This window comes from Lagopus muta, chromosome 12 (assembly GCF_023343835.1).
Source record: "Lagopus muta isolate bLagMut1 chromosome 12, bLagMut1 primary, whole genome shotgun sequence".
NCBI lineage: Eukaryota > Metazoa > Chordata > Aves > Galliformes > Phasianidae > Lagopus > Lagopus muta.
This window is the reverse complement of record NC_064444.1, coordinates 18591180-18611563: the sequence shown is the minus strand read 5'-3', so window position 1 is coordinate 18611563 and position 20384 is coordinate 18591180. Positions and strand designations below refer to the sequence as shown.

The following is a 20384-nucleotide window of genomic DNA, read 5'->3' as shown; positions in this document are numbered from 1 at the left end:
GAGCAGTCTTTGTGCAGGGCAGCTCTGTGGATTGCAGTGACTTTTCTTGTATTGATTTGATAGGTAGGAATGGAAAACTTCTGATTGTTGAGGTATTTCCATTGCAATCAGCCAGCAGTTGCCCCCATACCCTTCTTTCCTAACTGTTCTCTGAACAAGTCCTGGTGTTCCTTCAGGTGACATCTCAAGCTGCTCTGCTTTCTCAGTCTCCCTTTTACAGAACCACAAACTCCTGTAGAACAGGGATAAGCTTTCTTTGCTTGCTGCTTGTCTCTGGCTGTGTGTGGTGAGGACATGCTCTTGGGAAGCACCATTGCTCTGGTTCTGCAAGGTGGTCTTGCTGTCTGTACCAACCTGTATGATGAGCAATAGTTAAACCGAGCTAGAAATATGCTCTGGAAATTAAGGGAGGCTGACACAGCTTTCTGCTCAACCAAATGTGCAGGGTTTGCTTCCCAAGAGGTGAGGAGCCAAGAGTTTGCCCTCTGGCTACTGGCCTGGGTGTTACTTAATCTTTCTTGCTCAGACTTGTAGCCAAGACTCGCTGCAGTCCCCTTCCTGTCACTTCAGCTTTCCATTAAGTAACAAGATGCTCTGAAGCAGGGTTATTACTTGTTAGATTCTACCTTTTCAAAGCAAATGAGCATGATATGAGCAAACGAGTAGTTCCCTTTGGGAGCTGATGGAGCTGCTCCATCGACACGTGTTCCAGTGTGAGTGGTGCTGTTACCCAAGTGAAACTTAAGCTGGTGTCTGTGTTCAGCTAGTCTTTCTGCCATGGAAGGCTTCGGATTCTGTTTCTTCCCCCACCCATCTGACCTTGCCCGTTTTCCTCTTTCTGCTAAATGTGGCAGTGCTGTGCAGGGCAGCACCTAACTGCTCAGCTGGCTTTATGAAAGCAACAAAAATGCTGAAAAAATGACTTTGGGATTTTCTTGTGTGTTTCTCACCCATTTCTGTGGCTTATCTGCGGGATTTTATGGTGGCTCTTCAATAAGTTGTGTTTGGAGACAGAGTGCTGTGGAAACAAGTCTCGTTGCTGTTTTTCCTACTGAATGTGAAGGAAAGAATGTGATAAACTAGTCTGGATTCTCAGCTTGACTTTGCATGACATACAACCCAATTCCAAAGCACTTAGGTTCCCTTCCCATTGACTCGCATGGCATGGTCCCTGCTTACCTGATTTAATCAGTATTCAGTATTAAAAGGTAGAAAAGAGAGGACGTTAGTATATAGCGATTTAATTCACACTGTGGCAGCGACTATTTATAGACTTCTAATAATTGCAATGCCAATTTAAATTGCCCTGTTCCACTTTTTTAGGTACTGGCAATTGCAGGAGATGATGAACTCTCTCTCTCCAGGATGTGAATTAATAGGTGTCCCAGTAGGCCTGCAAGGGGCAGGGGTGGATGGCATTCCTCGAATGCTTAACATCTGAGGAGCACAAATTTGGATGGCTAAGAGAAACCGTAGAAAGAACGTGTGGACACAGAGGAAAGGCTCCTGTTGGTAATGGAGGACCCAGGGAGCTGGTGTTTTGTGTAGCACTGAGCTTCAGCAGCTGGAAGATCTTGTTTGGAGCAAACATTAGTAAACGTTCCTTTAGAAGTGAAGTCAAGTATTCTTTTCTCTGCCTCCTAGCGTGTCCTTCCAGCTCTCCTCCTGAGGGGCAGCGCTGAGCTTTGCCCTCTGAGGACAGCAATGGGGAATAGCGCAGAGCTGTGTCAGGGCTGGGTCAGCTGGGGGCAGGGAAAGGCTGTGCGCAGAGCTCAGGGAGTGCTGGGACACCCAGCTCAGACTTTGGGCTTGGGGTCCTGTTTGCAGCACGGTCCAGTGGTGGACTTACCAGTTCCCTTTGAAGGTGGATGGGAAATGCTCAAGTTGTGCTTGATGAGCAGAGTTAAAGCTGCTACACTGCTGGGTGTAGCTCCTGAGTGCTGAATGCCTTGCATTTCCTGCTTTGCATTATGGGGCTTTGTCCTGGAGCCCTGTCTGTCTTCTTTGGGCTTCTTCTTATGCAAGGTCCTTTTGCAGTAAGGGTTCTCATAAGGCACGCCTTGCAGCCTGTGGTGTGGCAAGGCCTCTAGTGATGGTCACAGCCTTTTCTGAGCAGTTGGAGGAAAGGAAACATGATGTTTAGTGGGTCTGTTTTTCATGAGTAAGTTTTGTGAAGTTTTACACGAAAATGCGTTAACGAACTAATCCGCTTGAAACCTGCAGTGTGATCTTTATGCTTGTTTATTGATACCAGGGGGATATCCAGGTTTGACTGCGTGTGTTCAGCAGCAAATCAATGAGCACACCAAGGTAGCAAGCCTCAACTGAAAGAAATAATTTATCCGTTTTCAGCAGATGGGGCAGCGCAGTTCTCAGGCTTCTGCTCCTGCAGTGAGTAACGCTTTGCTCTCTGGGCACATGGCTGTACGTGTAGGGCTCATACAGAAGGGAAGCTCTGTGCTCCTTTCTGCCACGCAGGAGCTGAGGGAAGCTTAACAAGGCTTTTGCTTAAACCAGTTGTCAGTTTTTAAATGCTTTCATTGCAGCTGTGCTGGCCTAGTTCACGTTTGATCCAGTGACTTCCATCTGAAAGTCACTTTGTCCTTTTAATGGTTTTCTGAGTCAGCGTCTGTCCTTCCTGAGAGCCTCCTGATCTGTACTCTTAAAAACCTTGTTCCTTTTTTTTTTTTTTTTTTTTTTTTGGTAAAAGACTAATCCCTGTTTTGTATGGCTGTACACATTGTGCTGAATGAAAGCAGGATGTATTCCCCTCGTTCATCCTGAGTCTTTGCCTTCTCTTCCAGAGAGTTTGTTACTCAGTTTTCAGTGGACTTTTATTACCTTCAGTTTTGTAGGGTTTGGGTGGACGTATGGAGAGAAAGTGATGGTAGGGGTATACCAGGGAGTGACTCTTCCCCTGCTGTTGCCCATTTCCGACATAAAAAGGGAAGAGATGTACAAATGGAGGATCATGGGGCCAGGTGAGTGCAGTAGGAATATTAGCACTACCTGCTGTCTCCTGGATGTAAAATTCCAGATTCAACCTCCTTAGCTGAAGATGTGTGGCATGTTTTGGAGGAGTTGTAACAGCAGGTTAAGCTGTTCATTCCTTCATCTTCCACTTCTGTTAAACTGTAGAGATGGACCCTGAATTCCTCTGCAGGAAGATACATCCTCAATGTTCTGTATGCTGAGCTGATAAGACAAGGAGTGTCGGGCAAAGGAATGAATGTGTCCTGCAAGTGATAAGCCTTCCGGACTGCTTGAAGACCTTGCCAAGGCCAGGTTTTCAGTTGTTTTTTCAATTCTGTCAATTGTGCATAGAAATGTTACTTGGGAGAAGAGCTGGTGCTAAGCTATGTCTTAATGTGTACAGCTTAATTATTATGGTAATGATGATAATCTTGAAACACGAACCAAGCGGGTCTGGCCAGCACAGGCTCATTATGGGGGAGCTGAGCCAGGGCTGGGGTCTCCTTTCGCAGTTGCTAGCTGTTCCTCCACCCCTGTGAATGCCATTTCTACTCCCCCAGGAAAGAGAGAAGAGAACAAACAACATGTGACAGATGTTAGTCGTGTCGTGTACTGCAGGACTGGAAGGCACTTGGATATTAATGCAATGAGCGCTGCAGAAAGGCCTGAATAGAGTCGTCCTGACTTCTAATTAAGCCCACTGAGATGCCAGTACTGATAGCGGTTGTGCTTGCGCTATGAGAAAAGCACAGCTAGTGAGACAAAGCAGGCTGTGCTGCTCTGGTTGGTTTCAGCCCTCGTGCATGTGGCTGTTTTGCTGCCCTTGCAGGGCAGTGGTTCCAGTGCTGCTTTCTTCAGAGCTGGCAGCTGTGATTAAAGGAGTACAAATTTAGCTCCCTTGCTACTGAAAACCTAAAACGCTGTCTTCGCCTTGCCTCTGTGCTGTGTGTGGAGCTGCGTGGCATCCCACCCGAAGCAAACATCCACGCGCACTCTGTGTGTCAGACCACCTGCGAACCCCTCTGTGCTGTCTTTTCCCTCCTGGCACCTTTTGCTGTGATACTGGAACGTATCATCGCTACAGTGCGGGGAGAGACAGAGCTCTCTTAGGCCATTCACAATTGATAACATAGCTCTGAAGGAACAAATGTAAAAGCACAGAATTGTTTCTGTTCCCACGTATGAGCGTGGATGTGTGCGTGGTGCCTTCCGGGCTTTGTGTGAGGGAGATTTCAGAGGCATTCTGTGAGGAGCAGAGCACTGATAATTGTGTTCTGGTTTAATCATGGGAGAAGGCTCGTGATTGCTCCGAGCTGGTGCTCTGCAGCTTCCACTGAGTTAATAATTCATCGCTGGGCTGTGTCAAAGGGTGCTCTTAAATCAGCTCTCCCTGTGGGCATCGCGGAGGCATCGGTCAGAAGAGGTGAAAGATGGGTTCTGTGATTCCATGGACCTGGCGTTTGACAGTTGTTCACATGGGTTGGGCCTCTGGCCGGTGTTAGGTTAACTCATCCCTGTGGGAGGGTGCAGGAATGTGGGAATTCAGCTTTGGAAGGGAAGGCCGTAAGAAATTCAGTAGCTGGAAAGATGAGCTTAGAAACGAAGGTGTGGATATTGGTGACCATGTGGTTGAATAGGCCATGGGGATGCAAGGGTTTTTCCTGCTGTGATGCTAAGGTAATGGCTTGCAGTCATCTATGGGAGGCGTTGACATTCAGGGCTTGCACAGGAAAAAGAAGTTAGTGTCCTGAATTAAAAGTGAACAGTTCCCCGTGTAATTAGAGGCTTGCAGCCTGCACTAATGCTGTGTGAAGACTTTCCAGGCGGAGCTCCATGCTCCAGAAGCTGGAGCCATCTCTCCTTTCCCTTGTACATTAGCACTGACATGTTGAAAACGTTCCTCCAATTCTGATGCAAAATAGCTGTTTGGCTTCCAGTTGTGGTTTGTTGTTTTTTTTTTTTTTTTTTTTTTTTTTAAGGTGATTATTCTTCTTAATGCTGAAGAAGGAAACCGGTTTGAATATTCATGGTACATTATAACTTTGGGAATAATCTCCGAGTAGATATTTAACAATAGCTGTAAGTAAATGGACACTTGTTGTGCTTTGTTTAAATGCTTCCATCTCAATTAGCACTTGATGGAGAGCATGGGTAATACCCCCAGTTCTTTGTTAAAAGGGCTCTAATTAAAGCTGGCTCCTGCTCTTGCCTCTCAGATAAATGCTGCCGCAAGGTAGCTAGGCGATAGTCACTCTGCTGAATGGGAGCAGGCCCTCTGTTCCTTGTGAAACTGACACTGCTCTCTGTGGATGGCAGAATGGTGCTGCAGGTTATTGGCAGTCCCCTCTGCTGCACCTTCCCTGTGCCAGGGGACTCTGGATTGCTTTGTCTGGGGTATGTTGAGCCCCAGAAAGCTGTGCTGGAGCTTGATTTCCTTTGGGCTGCGTATAATGATAAGGCTTCTGTGATAAGGCCTTCACTGTGGTCTGGGGGGGACCTGGGGACGTTCCCTGTGGGAGGAAGGCTCTCTCTGAGGGCTCTGGGTGTTGCTGGAGGCCAATTGCTTCCCAGTTCACATTTTGGCCTCGGCTTTGGGTAACTTGCACTCCCAGTCCATACAAGCTCGCCCTTTGCCGCAAAGCCCAAACTTCCACACTTGGGCCGGTAGCATTACAGTGTGTTCAGCCCAGCTGACTTCTTGTGCTGTTTGAATGGCAATACAGCAACTTTGCCGTGAAAGGAGGGGTTTGCCTGGGTTTCCTTCACTCCCAACTACCAAAGTTGGACTCCTCTCTCCTTTCTGCCTCTCTCTGGAGGAGAGGACGAGTGCAGATCCAGCAGCACTGCTGCCTCCTGCCCAAGGACCCTCAGTGCCAGGCAGCGCCAGCAGCCTCCTGCAGAGAGGGAGGGGTGCTGCAAGGCACCCGCTGGCCCTGCTATGACAGTGCACTATTTGCTGCTACTGCAGCATCAGATGAAGCAGCAAAGAAAAAGACTTGGGAAGAAGCTGCCTGCTGCTGCTTAACTCGCTGCCAGCAATGCCTCTGTTAGCATTCGCTGGCTAACGCTGGTCAGTGGCAGTGGGCATCACAGCTGCAGGACTTCAGGAAGGAGCTGATGCAAGATCAGACCAAACAGTGCCTCTTGTATTCGTTCTCTCACCTCTGCCTGAGTGAAAAGGAGAAAAGACATTTCAGAGACTTTATACTGGCTGTTCTAGGGTTTGGTTTTTTTAAATTTCTTTTGGCTTTAAGGTAGGAGTGATAGCATGGATTAAACTCTGACCCTTGTGGGTCCCTTCTAACTCAGGGTATTTTGTTCTGCAGCGATGGTGGAGGACTCTCCTTCACCCAGAGGGGCAGTGGCAGCAAGGAGGGAAGGAGCTCCTTTGCTGGGCACCCACAGGGGCAGCGCTCTGGGCACAGGACACCTGCATGCTGGCAGGGACTGAGGGCTCTGCTTGCCTCTCGGTGCACCTCTTGCTTTGAGTTTTGGTTTTGAGAACAACAAAAATTGCTAAATCCAACATACCTTTTATGGCTGATCTGCTGATGTTGTGAAGAGCTGCTACATAAAACCACATAGTTAGAGATGTGGGTTGTCCAGGCAATTCCAGTGCAAGCGTCACAACTAAAAGCATTAAAGCAGTTCACACGGCTGATGTGTGATCCTTGCTTCACCTTTGTCTTTGGGATATTACACTTCCTACTCAAAAGTAAAGCCTTTATGGCCCACTAACCCCAAGCAATAGTTTTCTCTCTTCCTCCCAAAGTAATATCTGAGTGCAGATGTGATGGACATGTGTGCAGGCTGAGCACTCTGCTGCATTGGTGGCACGCAAATAGGGGCGGTTCCACGTCTCAGTCATGCTTACTGCTCCCTATCCGTCATGCTAACTGCCATTTGGGTGAATAATTTCTGTTCTCGTTCTCAAAGCTGTTTATTTAAGAAACAGCCAGGTAAGGAAAGGCAGCATGTGCTGAGCCACATAGGAAAGCTTTCCGTGCAACACTGAGGCCGAAAATGCAAAGTGTAAAACGAAAATGTAAACTATGCTGATCTGTAATGTGTAGTTTTGCAGCTGGGAGTAGCTCCTGCAGTACGTTACATGGCTGGAAAAAAACAGAGAACCTCTGTTTGTAAAATAGCATCTTTAAAGCAGCTGCTGACAGCTCCAGATCCGTGGTGCTTTGGAAAGCCATGAGCAGGGCTGCAGGCTGTCCTTAGAGCAGGCTGTCTCTCCAGATAATGCCCTTCACCTGTTTGAAAGTTTGGCTAGAGAGCAAGAGCTCTGTGCATCGCTTGCTCTGGTGGCTGTGTGCTATTGGAGCATTTTGCAATGGGAGGTATGTGAGTGGCAAGCTGCCCAAAGCTGGGGCGCTGCGTGGGGCAGAAGGGGCAGTGCCAGCATGGATGCTTGCAGTGCTGGAGGAGTGCCTGGCTTGGATGGCTCCTGCACAAATGCCTGTCTTCCCCCAGGATGGACTTCTCTTGTACTCTGGAGCATAGTGGGTAGTAATCAGTGGTTTTCCTTTAAGAACTTTGGTGGGCTTGGACCTGTTTGGTTTGTTGTTTTTTTTCCCATTCTGGAGCCTCCTGGTATGAAGATTCAGGTATTCTATCCAGTGCTTATTGGGTCAAAGCAGGGAGAGCTCTGCTCACTCGTTACAGCAGCCCTGGGGGCCAGGTCTGCTGCTTCCAAAGCCCCAACATGCTGTGTTGGCACTGTGTAAGGTGCCTGGTGGTGCCTTGGGGTGGGCAAACCCCATTCACAGAGCACCTCCTAAAAGCCTGCTACTGAGAAGTGGACTTGCTCCCAAACCAGAAAGCGCAATGTGAATTCAGAGCCTGGCTTTCCTCTGCATGAAATATTCTGCACCATTTTTACTGGTGCTTTGTGTTCAGCCTGTACCCCTGTGATGGTGTTGGAATTAAAACAGAAATGGAAGTAATGAATTGGTTGGGTACTGTGGTGATGTACAGTGTGTGCAGCAGGGCGCTCACCGTGCTTCGTTTGGCACCAACACAGCCATCCCCAGGCAGGACATTGGGGTGTGTGTGTGTTTTCTCAGGGCTGGCACCACAGAGGTACCGCTCTGAGGGCGCTCAGTCCCTGTTCTTTGCAACCCTTCCTCATGGCAGTGTGTTGTGCGCATTAGCAAATGCATTCCTGATGTCTTTGGTGCTTGTAATTTTTTTCTTTAAGATGGGGGTGGTCCGCTTCTCGATTTTTCTCTGGCTTTCTGCACTGTAATGATGGCACCATCACCTGACTGCTGGAATACACTGGCCTGACTTTAATCATCGGGTGACTGGCTCTTAGCGTGGCTTCATCTCTGCTGTTTTACATCCCCGCTTGTAATTGCACGGTCGCTCGCAGTATTGTTTTTCTATTGGTGACAATGGAAAGCACACGTTAGCATTTTGCATAACCTTATGCTTTTCGTTTGAATGCTTAAAGCGCATGGGAAGAAGTGGTGCTTGGCAAAGGAGCCCTCTTTATTTTTAAGCAGCGCGTTTTTACTCTTGGTGTGCGATGATTTACCATGAGTGTGCTTTCTGCATCATGTTGAAGGAGGTTGCAGTTGGGCTGAGCACGTATCAGTCAGAGGGCTGCGTGGCAGTGCCTGAGGTGTGTGCTCACAGTTGGGTGCCGTGGGCAAGGCTACCAAAAAGATCAACGTTTAAGGTAAATAGCACCTACAGCTTTTAACCACTGAATAACCGGATGCAGCAGAACAAAGGGAGTGCAGCTCTCTGCAAACAGCACCGGCACCAATTAATATGCAGCAGAACGCTCAGCCTCTACAAGTTGCTCGACTGCTGCAGGTCTAAAATGGCAGAAGCTTTCTTACGCCCTACGAAATCAAACCGCCTGTTATCTCAGCCCCTCACGGTATGTGCAAATTCATGCAGCTCAGCAAAGGGAATAGCTTCACACCCGGTGCCACGAGCTGTGGCCGTGCTGCTGCATCACAATGCAGCAAATGCATTCTGCACGTTAACCCAACGTGACAGCCGAAGCGATGATTAACCATGCAATATGTCGGAAGTCATCAAAAATTCACATCAGAGTAATTGCGGTGGCTGGGGGAAAAAAATCGCCTTGTGTCTGCCTCACCCCCTCCCAACTGCTACATGGTACAGCCCGCTAACAATAAAATATCCTTCTGTAACCTATGACTGTTACTCCCAGCAGTTACTGGTTTCAGGCTGGTGCTCCCCAGCGTTTGAATCGAGCACCACTGGAGGAAGCAGAGATGCGCTGCAGCGCCGAGCCGCGGGGAGCAGCCGCGCTCCCATGGCAGTGCAGGACTCCTGGTCTCAGCACTGACAGGTTTTCTTTTATTTTAAAGATGCGAAAAACTTGAGCATTAATGCAGAGAGGCAGCAGTGTGAGCGCGGGCAGCCGGCACTGACAGGTTTGTAGCTGCTGGGCGCTGAGATCTGCAGGTAGGAACGGGTGCGTTTCAAAATGTATACAACAAAGGTGAAAAGCTTGCTTGGGTAGGAGCGAGCCTTTTCCTTCAGGTGTCTTTCGTTCTGCTGTTCCTTTGTGCTGCCGCTGCTGTTTGAGGTGGGAGGTGGGTGATGGAGAACAGGTGGGTGGCTCGGGGCAGACCCTGCATTCTGTGGGCTGTGCCGTACCCCTGCTGTGAGCAGCTGCTGGGTGGGGCAGCCCGGCACAGGGCTGTGCTGCAGAGCCCCTCCGACATCGCTGCTCTTTGATAAGGACAAATACAGCCCTGTAACTTTCTGAGTGTCCTCATTCCCGTGGTCTCTTCCCCAGGCTGTGGAACGTCCACGGGAGCGTTTTGGACAGAAATGAGGGTGCTGCTTTGAGATGCGATTTCCTGGGCTTTCATTGTGGCGCAGAGATGTTGGTGCACCGTTTGCTCCTGCAGATGCACTTAGGGCTTATTTAGGAGGCACCCTGAACTTTCTTGAATTTTATTTGGAAGTGAGGATGTGGGATGAAAATGAAAAATAAGGACAGTCTGCTGGAAAATTTTTCCACTCATCAAAGCCAACAAAGGTACCAGGGTTTGCTTTTTTTTTTTTTTTTTTTTTTTTTCTTCTCTCTCTACGCTAGCTTCTTGGATGAGACACAGTGTATTATTTTAAGTGAACTGGAGTCTGCAGCCCAGACCCCACCTCTCCTTCAAGTGAATAGGGTGTGATAGGGAAGGGAAAGCCAGGAGAATCCTGGTGGAGGGAACAGCAAGGAGTGAGTGGCGATGGCAGGGTTGGGGTCTGCAGCGTGCAGCGGGGCTGCCTGCCCCCTGGCTCTGCTTGCCTTGTGGGCTCTGCCTGCCCAGCTCTTCCCTGGGGACAGGGCTATGGCGTGGGTCGCTTTTTCATCCCACTGGGGAGCAGCACAGGCCCTGCAGCACAGTGCCGGGATGCCCGTGTGCCACTTATGCTCTCCTATTGTTAGCTGTGCCCGAGCTGTTAGAAATGGGATTGCTGCACAGCGTGCCTGCAAGTTGCCTGTTGTAAAAGAGGCTGCTGGTGCTGTAAGGGTCCTGCCATGGCAGCAGCTCAGTGACATGTTAGTTCCTTGTGCAGAAGGCTGCAATGTGTGGGGAGCTGGAGGGCTGTCCCTGTGTGGGAGGCAGCTCGGTACGCTGCCGTTGGTGCTGGTGCAAATTATTTTCCTTTGTCTGAAGTGAGTGGGAGACAGAGTTCATCCGAGCTCTGTAAATGAGCGTATGGAACACGAGTCCCAGCAGTGAGCACCTGGCTGCAGGTCTGTGACAGTGGGATTCCTGCTCTCCGTGGGCAGCACCTGGGGCCAGTGCCTCATTCCTCCTGAGCACCGTGGGTGGGCACGGTGTGGTGGGGGGGGACCTTTTGTCTGCGGTGCCCCCTCAGCAGTGGGAAGTTGGAAGTGCATGTTTGTAGCACAATGGGGAGATGCTGAGAAAAGGGAAGATTGCTCGGCATCACAGGTCGAGTGGTGCAGCAGAGGATTGGTGTGAGTGCTCTGCTGTCTGAGCACTAAGGTGTCTGCGAAATAGACTGGGCTGGTTGTAACTGGCATATTCCAGACGTAGCTTTTTCTAGTATTATTTTAATGATGTAGAATCCTTCAGGAGGAAGGGCTGACTTGGGCTTTTTTTTTTTTTTGCTTTTTTTTTTTTTTTTTTTAAACTTCAGAAGGCTTTCCTTTCCCACTTGGGTTTTTCCCTGAGGTCTCAGCCTGCTGCGGACTCTCAGGTCAGGCTGGTGCTTCTGCTTGCCTCTGCTTTCCCGCAGCGCTGGGAGGCACTCCCTGTGTCTTCAGAGTTCTGTGCCAGCTAGAGGTGCTTAACTTCTTTTACATGTCTGAGATTGTGAAAGAAGAGATGCACAAGTAGTAATAAGGTACTTTGTTTCTCTTCCCAAAAAGCTTGATGTTGCCCATTTCTCAGCGCGACAAGTTACGTGCCCCAAATTGGGTGAGCAAAAGGAGAACGCACCAATAGGGACAGGGCAGGATGAAGATTTGCACTAAAATCTGGATTGGTGGGCTCAGGGAGGCTGGCTGATAGCAGCAAGCAGCCGTTCCACAGCTTGTCCTTCTTGTCGGTGGTCCCCAAGCCATGCCTCGCTCTGTGCATCTCCCACAGCCTCCCAGCCCACTCCCTTTGCTCCCAGTCAGGGTGCACTGCCGGGTGCTGGGATGTGGGGTTGCACTGGGAGGCACCCAGCTGTCACCACTGCCTGAGAGCACAGAGCGACCACTGTGCTAAAATGGCAGCGAAGGAAATGAGAAAATGGCGTCATCAGTGAAATTAGTTTTGATGGCTTGGTGCAAGGCATTGCTCTGCTTGATGCAGAGAGGTTCTCACCGAGGGGTATTGCAGGCTTGGCTGTGGCTGTGCAGTGGCTGAGATCTGTGCGTCTTCTCAGAGTTCCTTTAGCAGCCTGCTGCTGGAGGGGTCGGTGCAATCATGTGCTCCAGCAGATGGTCAGAAATTCTTCGTTAGCACACTGTAAATATTTTAATGGAAGGTTGTATTATGAGTCAGATCCAAAGGGCCAGAGATCCATCACTTATTTCAGAGTTCAGAAAATGCGGTCCAAACAAGATGTAACTTTGGTGCTGGTTTGGGGCAGGTGGCAGAAAAGCATCTTGTTTGCACTTTTTAATCGGTGTATGCTTGTAGGGCAGGGGATAACTGCAGCTGCTCGTGGCAGGCTGAGACCACTGCTCTGCATCCCAGAGCGACTCACTGAGTGTTTGGGAACCTGGTGGAGGAGCTCAGCTCCTGTGCTGATGCAGCCCCGCGCTCGTGGGCATGATGGCAAAGCATGGTGCCAGGAGTGCTGCTGGTGGGCTCACAGCTCCCCAGGGCATCGCAGGGAGGCAGGAACGCAGTGCTTGGGGAGGAGGAGGAGGAGGGCACTGGGGAGGCAGTACGGTTCCTCCCACTGTTCTTATGCTACATTGGCAATTACTGCCTCAGCTGATCCATGCCATGAAGGATAATAACTGTATGCAGAGTAGAGCCTCACTCTGAACTCCTTTATTCTAAAATTTTACATTAGAAAAAGTGTTATGTGTTTTGCCATTAAAGCATTGGACTTTGGAAAGTCCCTGTTAAAACCAGTTCTACCAGCATTCCCCTGTGCATCTCAACGTGACGCAGCAGAGGCCTGCAGAGCCTGGGAAGGAAAGAGTACTGTGTGCAACAGCAGCAGCATCTGGGTGTGGTGGAGGAGATAGACATAACGTGTGGAACAACACTTACAGATGCCATAATAATCAGATACATCAGTGATATATATGGTGGTTGACAGACTTGTACCTACCGTAGCATACATTTATATAGTTGTTTGCTGAAAGCAGGTGCCCCACTTCACCCAGTCGTATCACTATGCTGGGATTTCTGATTTTTGCAGACTACTCTGCTGTGTTTGGCCCCTCCTGGCTGCAGCAGGAGCAAAGCACCGCGTGTGGTTCCGCTCTCAGAGAGCGCCTTCCCAGCTGGAGATGGTCACAGCGAGCGGTGGAGAGCGCACACCCTGTTCTCTGCTCCTGCTGGAGGTGCACTGCCTTCGTGAGGAGCGCTGCTTTGGCAGCTGGAGTTCTGCCATCTTGGCCAGAAGGAATAATGATATTTATCCAACGCAACAAAATCCTGTGTTCCTGGCTACGGTCTGAAGATTACTGTGAAAACTGCTGGAGTTCAGCAAATCAAACAGTCTAAACTGCTAAAATAACACACAAATGTAGGAGATTCTTGTACTGCTGGTATTAGCCTAGGGCAGCAAGCACTTTGCTTATGCATATTTGCCTAAGGCTCACCACACAATGCAGATTAAAGGCACCATTCAGTTGTGAGTGTCACATTGCTGCCCTGCCCATGGTGGGTCTTGTCCCCGTGCCAAGATTAACGCAGTGTATTTTCCACTTGCACAGGGAGGCACCTAGAAAGCTTACCAGGCTGCTGGTGGTGCTCTGTCTCCTGCAAGGTGCTTTTCCTGTGAGCACACTGCATCCTTTTCAGTGGTGCACACACCGACTTGCTGCTACAGGAGGAAGGACTGCGCTGCTGGGCATGCTGCAGCTGCTGCAGCTTTGCAAAATTTGGTCTTGCCAGAGCAGAAAGTCAGCTGCTTTAGAATTGCTACGATCTTTAAAACCATTGCTAGCGGAGCAGAGCTTGAGCCAGGTTTGTGTATTTTCATGACTTGCTGCCATTGAAATTCTGTCTGCCTGCGGGGCAAGAAGAGCTCTCCTGCCTGTGCTTCCATGTGAGACAAATGGGAGCGCTGGCTGCGAGCATGGTGCACACTGTGTGCATGGATAGGGTTCAGTGGGTCTGCTGGGAAGGCCAGTGGCACAGCAGCGAGCCTTCCCCAAGCCCAGCAGTTGGCTGCACTGTCTGCTAGCTAGCAGTTCCCATAGATTTCTCTCCAATGGAGCTGTTCCTTTGAATGAACAAAATGCAACGACTGGCTCTTGGGCCTCAGCAAACTAGAAGACCTTCTGGTTTTCCCTGTTTTCTCCTATTTAGTCAACAGTGAATTAATTCTGTAGAAAATGTTTACAAACGTCAACTTTTTTAGACTGGGAGGACTTTGCTGTAACTAGACCCTGGAACTGAGTGCTTGTAGAGAGGTCAGACGTGAGCTTTGCCATTTGCACTTCCTACGTTAGATGGGGAAAGGCACGTGAGAACATGCTGTTTAACAAGGGGATTCCTTCCTAAGGCTCCATCCCATCTCTTCAAGGTGTTGATTTGTTACGCAGACTGGATTGAAGGCACTGATTTCTATGCAGCTGTGACATTCTCAGCCCTTCCTTTAAAAAAAAACAAAAAAACCCAACCCAACAACAACACAAAAAACAACAACAAAGTAGTGGTAGAGATAATTACATCAGATCCTTCATCTGGAGCTTCTGTTCCCAGTGCTCGAGAATAATGTTTGTTAGCAGTGTAATTATCATCCCTGCTGATCCTTTGAAAGATTCGCTGGATCAACTGGAAATCCAGCACTTCAAAATGTTTTCTGCAAAGAGCAATTGGCTTGAAATGGTCCCAGATTGTTAATTTCATTTTCTCCTTTCTTCCCCTGCCAGTGGAAAGTAAGCATCCCTGTCAACGTCCACAGCTTCAGCGCTCTATTTGGCAACACTGGCCTTCTCTTGACAGCTTGAATGCTAAGATCAAGCGTTGAAAGTATGGCCTGACTGATGGAAGTAATTAAGAGACTTCTATCAGCCAGAAGAGAGTTTACTAACCTCATTTACTGCAGTAAATGGGAGAGACTTTCAATCTCCTGTCAAAAAGAGCCCATCAGTGCGTGCATGTCCTTTTGTGCAGATAATGAATTAGTTCCTGAAACATTTTCCTGTGGAATTTGGGCTGGAGCGAGGTAGGTGCTGGTTCCTGGCACAGCCTCCCCTGGGGCGCCCCTCAGCTCATCCTCTTGGATGAGTCTTGGTAACTGTTTTGCACGTTGAGAATGCTGCCTTTGGGCAGTGATGTCTGCCCAGGCAGTGCGGTTGTGGTGCTTTGCCTTCACCCTCATCTCATTCTCCTCACCCAAGTTAATTTTCAAATGAAACCAAAGGTAAGAAAGCCTTGTAGATGAAGATTGCAAAATACATGTCATGCAATTGGTGCTGTAGCCCTTTCTGCTGCACAAAGCACCTACTGATGCACTTTGAAAGCCTCCTCCACTGCCACGTTCTCTCTACCATTGTACTGGGCTGGCCAGGTTCCTGGGGAGTCCTCTGTGTGCACCTCCATTGCCTCTGCAGTCTCAACTCCTGGAGCTCAGCTGCAGGCCGTCCTCTTCTGAATGCTGAAGGGCAGCCAGAGCTGGAGGTTGGGTGCTGTAGATGGGAGGAAGAGCTGTGGGAGGAAGGAGTGGGGAGCAAGGCTTGGGAGATGAGTGCGTAGCAGAGGGAGGCTGGGGTTTGGTATGGCAAGGCTCAGCAAGGCTGGGCTTCAGTGAGGAAGGAGGTGGTGAGAAGATAAAGCTGGAATCCATGGGACAGGAGAGATCCAAGAGGAGCTGTAATGTGCTGGGGAAGGATGCTGAGTGCCAGTAGATCTGCAGGAGTAAATGGGGATTGAGAATGAGGCTAGCTGGGAAGAGGGAAGCTGGAGGTGGGAGAGTGGGTGCGTTTCCACATCCGTGTCACTGTTTTGCAAACGTCTTCCAAGCAGATACTGCACAAATCAAGCTTAGGATACAGCAGCAAGTGTCGTAGGGAGTGATGGAAGAGAGATGTGCTGCTTCCCTTCCCAGCAAGGTGCGGGGAGAGCATGTTGGTGTACTGCAGGAGCAGAGGGAAATTCAGTGTCAGGCAGCCGCACACCCAGGAGAGGGGGATGTGACGTTAGGGCTCCATCAGCTTTCTGTGGAAACCTGCCTTGGGGAATTAAGATATGGGTTTGTTTTTATCCCTGCTGTGACAGAGCCTGTGCGTGAGAGCTGCAAGGTGAGGATTTCACCCGGGAGGTTTGAGCAGTGCTTGTGTTGGCTATCCCTGTCCTTGCCATCTGCTGCTGTGAAATGGCTTTTGTTTCCTAACGGTATCTCTTCTGCTTCTGTCTTTGGGTATCAGATACAAAGCAGCACCGGTGCTCCTGGTGCAGTCGCCAGCACCTCCCTGGAGGGAGCAGCTCCTGCAGTGTGGGCTGTGTGCCGCTCCTCCTGCTGTAGTCTGGAAGTTGGTGCCAAGGTCACCCCTGCTTCTGGGGCTGCGGGAGCTTGTAGGGCAGGCGTGCTCAGCAAGTACAACCCAGCCCTCCCCATGGATCTGCAAACCCTTAATGCTTTTCCGTGGCCTGGGATTCTGGGGACCACAATATGAAATGCAGTTCTTTCATGTTCCTGCCACCCTTGTTCTAGGGAGCTCTGTTTTTCCTTAAAGCATGTGGGACGAGGTGCAAGCGAAGCGAAGCCTCAATGTCCTGTGATGGAAGCACAGCACACCGCTAGGTGGCAATGCGGGAAGCCCGAGGAATCGGCATTGGGTACAGCAGCTGGACTGGTATTTTTGAGTCAGAAATTATGGCTGCTAACACCGAGAGACACTGTGAGAGCTGTTGTTTGGCCTCAGCAGAAGCACTGTCAGGAAACTCAACTCTGGGTGTGGAAAGTCCCTGTTCTGAGGTGTAGCAGTCAGCCTGCAAGCAGCCAAAGCAGCAATTGCCATCCTATGGCCTTGCGCAGCACCAGGCATAGGGCAGCCTTGCTGAATTGCCTTCTGTCTGTGAGACACTGTGGGTAATATTTGAGATATGCAAAGATCTTTGCTTGCTTGCTGCAGTTTCGGGATTGTGAAGGACTGTGCTCATTCCCTGGTTGGCATTCAGTGTAATAAAATCCCTTAAATGGACCTGCTGAAATTTGGAAGCCCACAGGCCTCTGATTTGGGGAAGGGGCAGGAAAAAAAAAAAAAGATAACACCCACAGTGGTTTCTCTCCCAGGCACCTCCCAGTGTGGCCAAAGGTAAGGAAGGCAAGTCCTCTCCCTGCCCACCTCACCTGCAGCTCAGCTGCTGGCCCAGCTCGGTCACAGCTGCTGCTGTTCCTGGTGCTCAGGCACATGTAAGATTCTGCATTTAGCTTCCCCTTTTCAGGCTGGGGCTGTGATTTCCTTGTGGGCGTAACTGTAAAACAGAAGTGGGACGTGGTGGAGAAAGTGAGAAGTAGGCTGTGTTCAAGGAGCCCTTCTTCAATGTATAATTCCAGGAGTTCCAGGGCTGCTTCTAGGAGAACCGCCTCCTGGTCTGTCCCAGGGGGTTGCAGTTCTTTGCCTGCTGTACAGACAGGTGGTGTTCCTGGTCCCTGCTGAAGGGGTCGGATGCCCCAGGCGTGGCTCATTCTGTGGATCTCAGAGGGGAAGAGCACAGTGCCTTTTCTTTTGATGTGCAGGCAGGCAGCACACCTGTGCTGGCTGAGTGTTCTACCAATTATCTTCATTTCTGAGAAACTTCAAACCTTCCTCGCCTCTCAGACCGAGGTAAGCAGCGAGCTCATATCTGTGGCTGTGCTTAATGCAGCCTCAGGGCTGTTCTCAAGATTCACTATAAATAGGCTTTCCCAGAGGTGCCAGCCCCATGGCAGCAGGCTGTGCTGTGAATCCCTGGTGTAAAGGCACAGAGTGCAGTGTGCTGGGTTCCTGCTCCCTGCTGTTGTCAGTGGTCTCTCCTTAGATCTCTGGAGCAGGCACACAGACTGTTAAGGTATTAGCACTTGGTGGAGTTAACGTGTTACAGCTGGTTACTTCAGAGGGAGCCAAGAGCTTTTTTTTCCTGTTTCAAATAATGTTTAAGCTGAAGTTTGGGAGTGCAAATTGTGTAGATTTGTTTAATTGCTGACAGTGTAAAATACAGCTGTTTGAGTCAGGGTGTGATGAACGTTTCCTGTTTGTTGCCCATGTGTTCCTGCAGTTTACCCTACAGCTACGTGCTCTAAGCTCAGGGTATCTTCAACTTGTGGGTCACAAAAGCAATATAGAAGATAAGAAAATTCAGCTCATTGGAGCCAATCTGTTCATGTACACCTGACCTGCTTTGAGATGTACTGGTAAATTAAAAGTGTAAATATTTTTTAACCACTCCAGCTGTATGTGAGGAAAGAGACGGTGCTGTCAGCCCCTCCTGCGTGCTCTCCAGCTGCTTGGTTATTTCCATCTTTTTTCAACTGATTATTTTTAAAGCTTTTCCGCAGTTCCTGCTGGGCCTCCCAGAGCTTCACTCCTGCCTGAAGCTGCCGAGTCAGAGCCTTTCTTCTTTCTTTTTACCCTACTCAAGTCCAACAGTCTTATCTTGGCTTATCACTCCTACCTAGCTTTCATCCCAGCTCCCTCAAATGGAGAGCAAGAGGAGGTGCTTGCTGGGACACAGAGATAAAAGGGAATGGAAGCAGGACATTTTGCTGGAATTTAATGCATATTAAATCAGGATTAATGCATTTTCATTTTCCTGTTGCTCTGTATGGACATCTTGCTGTATCTCTGGTGAAGTCAAGTGACCTTTACACTTCTCAGGAGTGCACTGAGGGGAGCTGCGGGATGAGCTGAGTGGTGCAGTGCGGATCTGATGTTAGCACAGGAATGCTTGCTGGCTGATGCTCTGCTTTTCTTTTTTTGCAGGGATTCCTGAAGAATGAGAAGGACAATGCATTGCTGTCAGCCATTGAAGAGTCTAGGAAGAGGGTAAGTTGGAAGCAAGTGCCTTTTTCTTTTAAGCAAACAAGGAGAGAGAGGAAAAAAAAAAAAAAAAGAAAGAAAGAAAAGAGATCTTGAGGAACTTAATTTCTTAAACTCAGAAGAGTTCTGTAGAGCCTGAATTTCTGCCCTCAAAAGGGACCAGTGCCTAAGCTAGATGGGAAAAAGATGTAGGATGGACTTTCCCCAGTTTATCTCCTCTGCTCTGAGCAAATCAGTGATTTGAGGATGTTCTGAGATGGAAGCTGTCTGATGCAAAATTCATCTGACAGAGTTCCTGAATCTCGTTAGGCTTTCGGTGTGTCATATTGAGGGCAGTGATTTTTCCCTTCTGAATTATGCAGTGTGGAAAAATGCTTCCTGTTGTTTGTCTTAAGGCTGCTGCTTAGAAGTGTCGTTGCATTCCTAGCACTGAGGTTAGGTTGTTTCCCTACATGCACTCTTGGGGCATCGGTTTGTATTTTTGTTTTCTTAATTATAAGAAATAGTACTTCTGCATTATTAAATTATTTTAATTACATATAATTACTCAATAATTACTGAAGCATATTTAAAACCCTGTTGAAATGATTATAGGTGAAGACCTACATTCCATCATGAAAATAGAAAATGGTTTTACATTATAGTGTATAGCTGAGGCTGCTAGCTAGCATCACACCAGTGGTGGCAGGAATGACAGAGAAGCATCTTCTGTATCCTAATGCAATATCTTATACAACAGACTTTTGCTATGGCAGAAGAGTATCACCGAGAGTCAATGCTGGTTGAATGGGAGCAGGTAAAACAGAGGATTCTTCATACTCTGCTTGCATCTGGAGATGATGCTCTCGATTTCACCCAGGAAAATGAGGTAACTGTCTTTTCAAACGCTGTGCATAGCCGTGCCCTGCATGCAGCTGTCACTCCAACACTGCTGAAACTACCTCCGGGTTATTCTGTGGCTCATTTCTGTTGAAAATAAGCAATATCAGAACTCTTTTTAATTTCAAAATGGCTGCGACTAGTAGAGTGCACTGCCTGCTGAAGTATCAAATCTTTGTTCTTATTGACTGCTTGGCACGGGCAACAGAGCTGCTATTGCTGAAGCAATGTTTTATGTGCAAGGTGGGAGCTTAGTCATGCTAATGCATATCAGATCGATACACTCAGAGACAGAAAACACCCTGGGGTGAACTTCTCCTTCAGGAAGGCTTTGCAGCACGAATGAAACCAGTCACTTTCTCAGGTGTGACTGTGCTCACACACAGGTCATACAATGTCCTTCTATTATTGCTGTTTCCTAGCCAGGACTTACGCCTTTTGTAGAAGGGTGTGGAACTCTCTTGGGTTTCAGAATATTCAAAACCAGAGGGAGCATGCCTTCCTTTTACCTTGATCTCTCACTGAGTGCAGCTGGATGCTTTGTTCCTCTAAGGCCGCTGGCATCCGGCAGTTCAAGGTTAATCCATAACCTCCGTAATCCATTAAGTAGCGATCAGAGCCTTTGAGCAAGGCAGACCTTATTTGATATGAAGAGGTGTAGACTAGCAGCTTAAAACATTCCTTATGCTGTGTTACAATTGCAAACTTTGTAGTTTTTCTTGAAGAAAGCTCAGCAGAAGGCCTGGCTCTGTGCAGAGCTGCGGGAATCCCACTGCTTGGAGCCAGGCATCAGCTGGGATCCCTGGAGCACAAAGTTGGATCACAGCCCCAGCACGGTGCCCTGCGAAATCTGTCACCTTGAGAGGAG

General features: G+C 48.9%; 1 protein-coding gene across 6 annotated transcripts in view; it reads left to right on the top strand.

The window, feature by feature from the left end:
• The window catches only part of NUP93 (nucleoporin 93), a 69271-nt gene that overhangs the window by 24379 nt on the left and 24508 nt on the right, over positions 1-20384 (top strand). For 3 of the 6 annotated variants that reach the window (XM_048958178.1, XM_048958177.1, XM_048958179.1), the window contains exons 4-5: positions 18581-18643; positions 19377-19505. In XM_048958178.1, the coding sequence (XP_048814135.1) occupies positions 18581-18643; positions 19377-19505 (192 nt within the window). The other 3 variants (XM_048958180.1, XM_048958182.1, XM_048958181.1) reach the window with 3 other exon arrangements.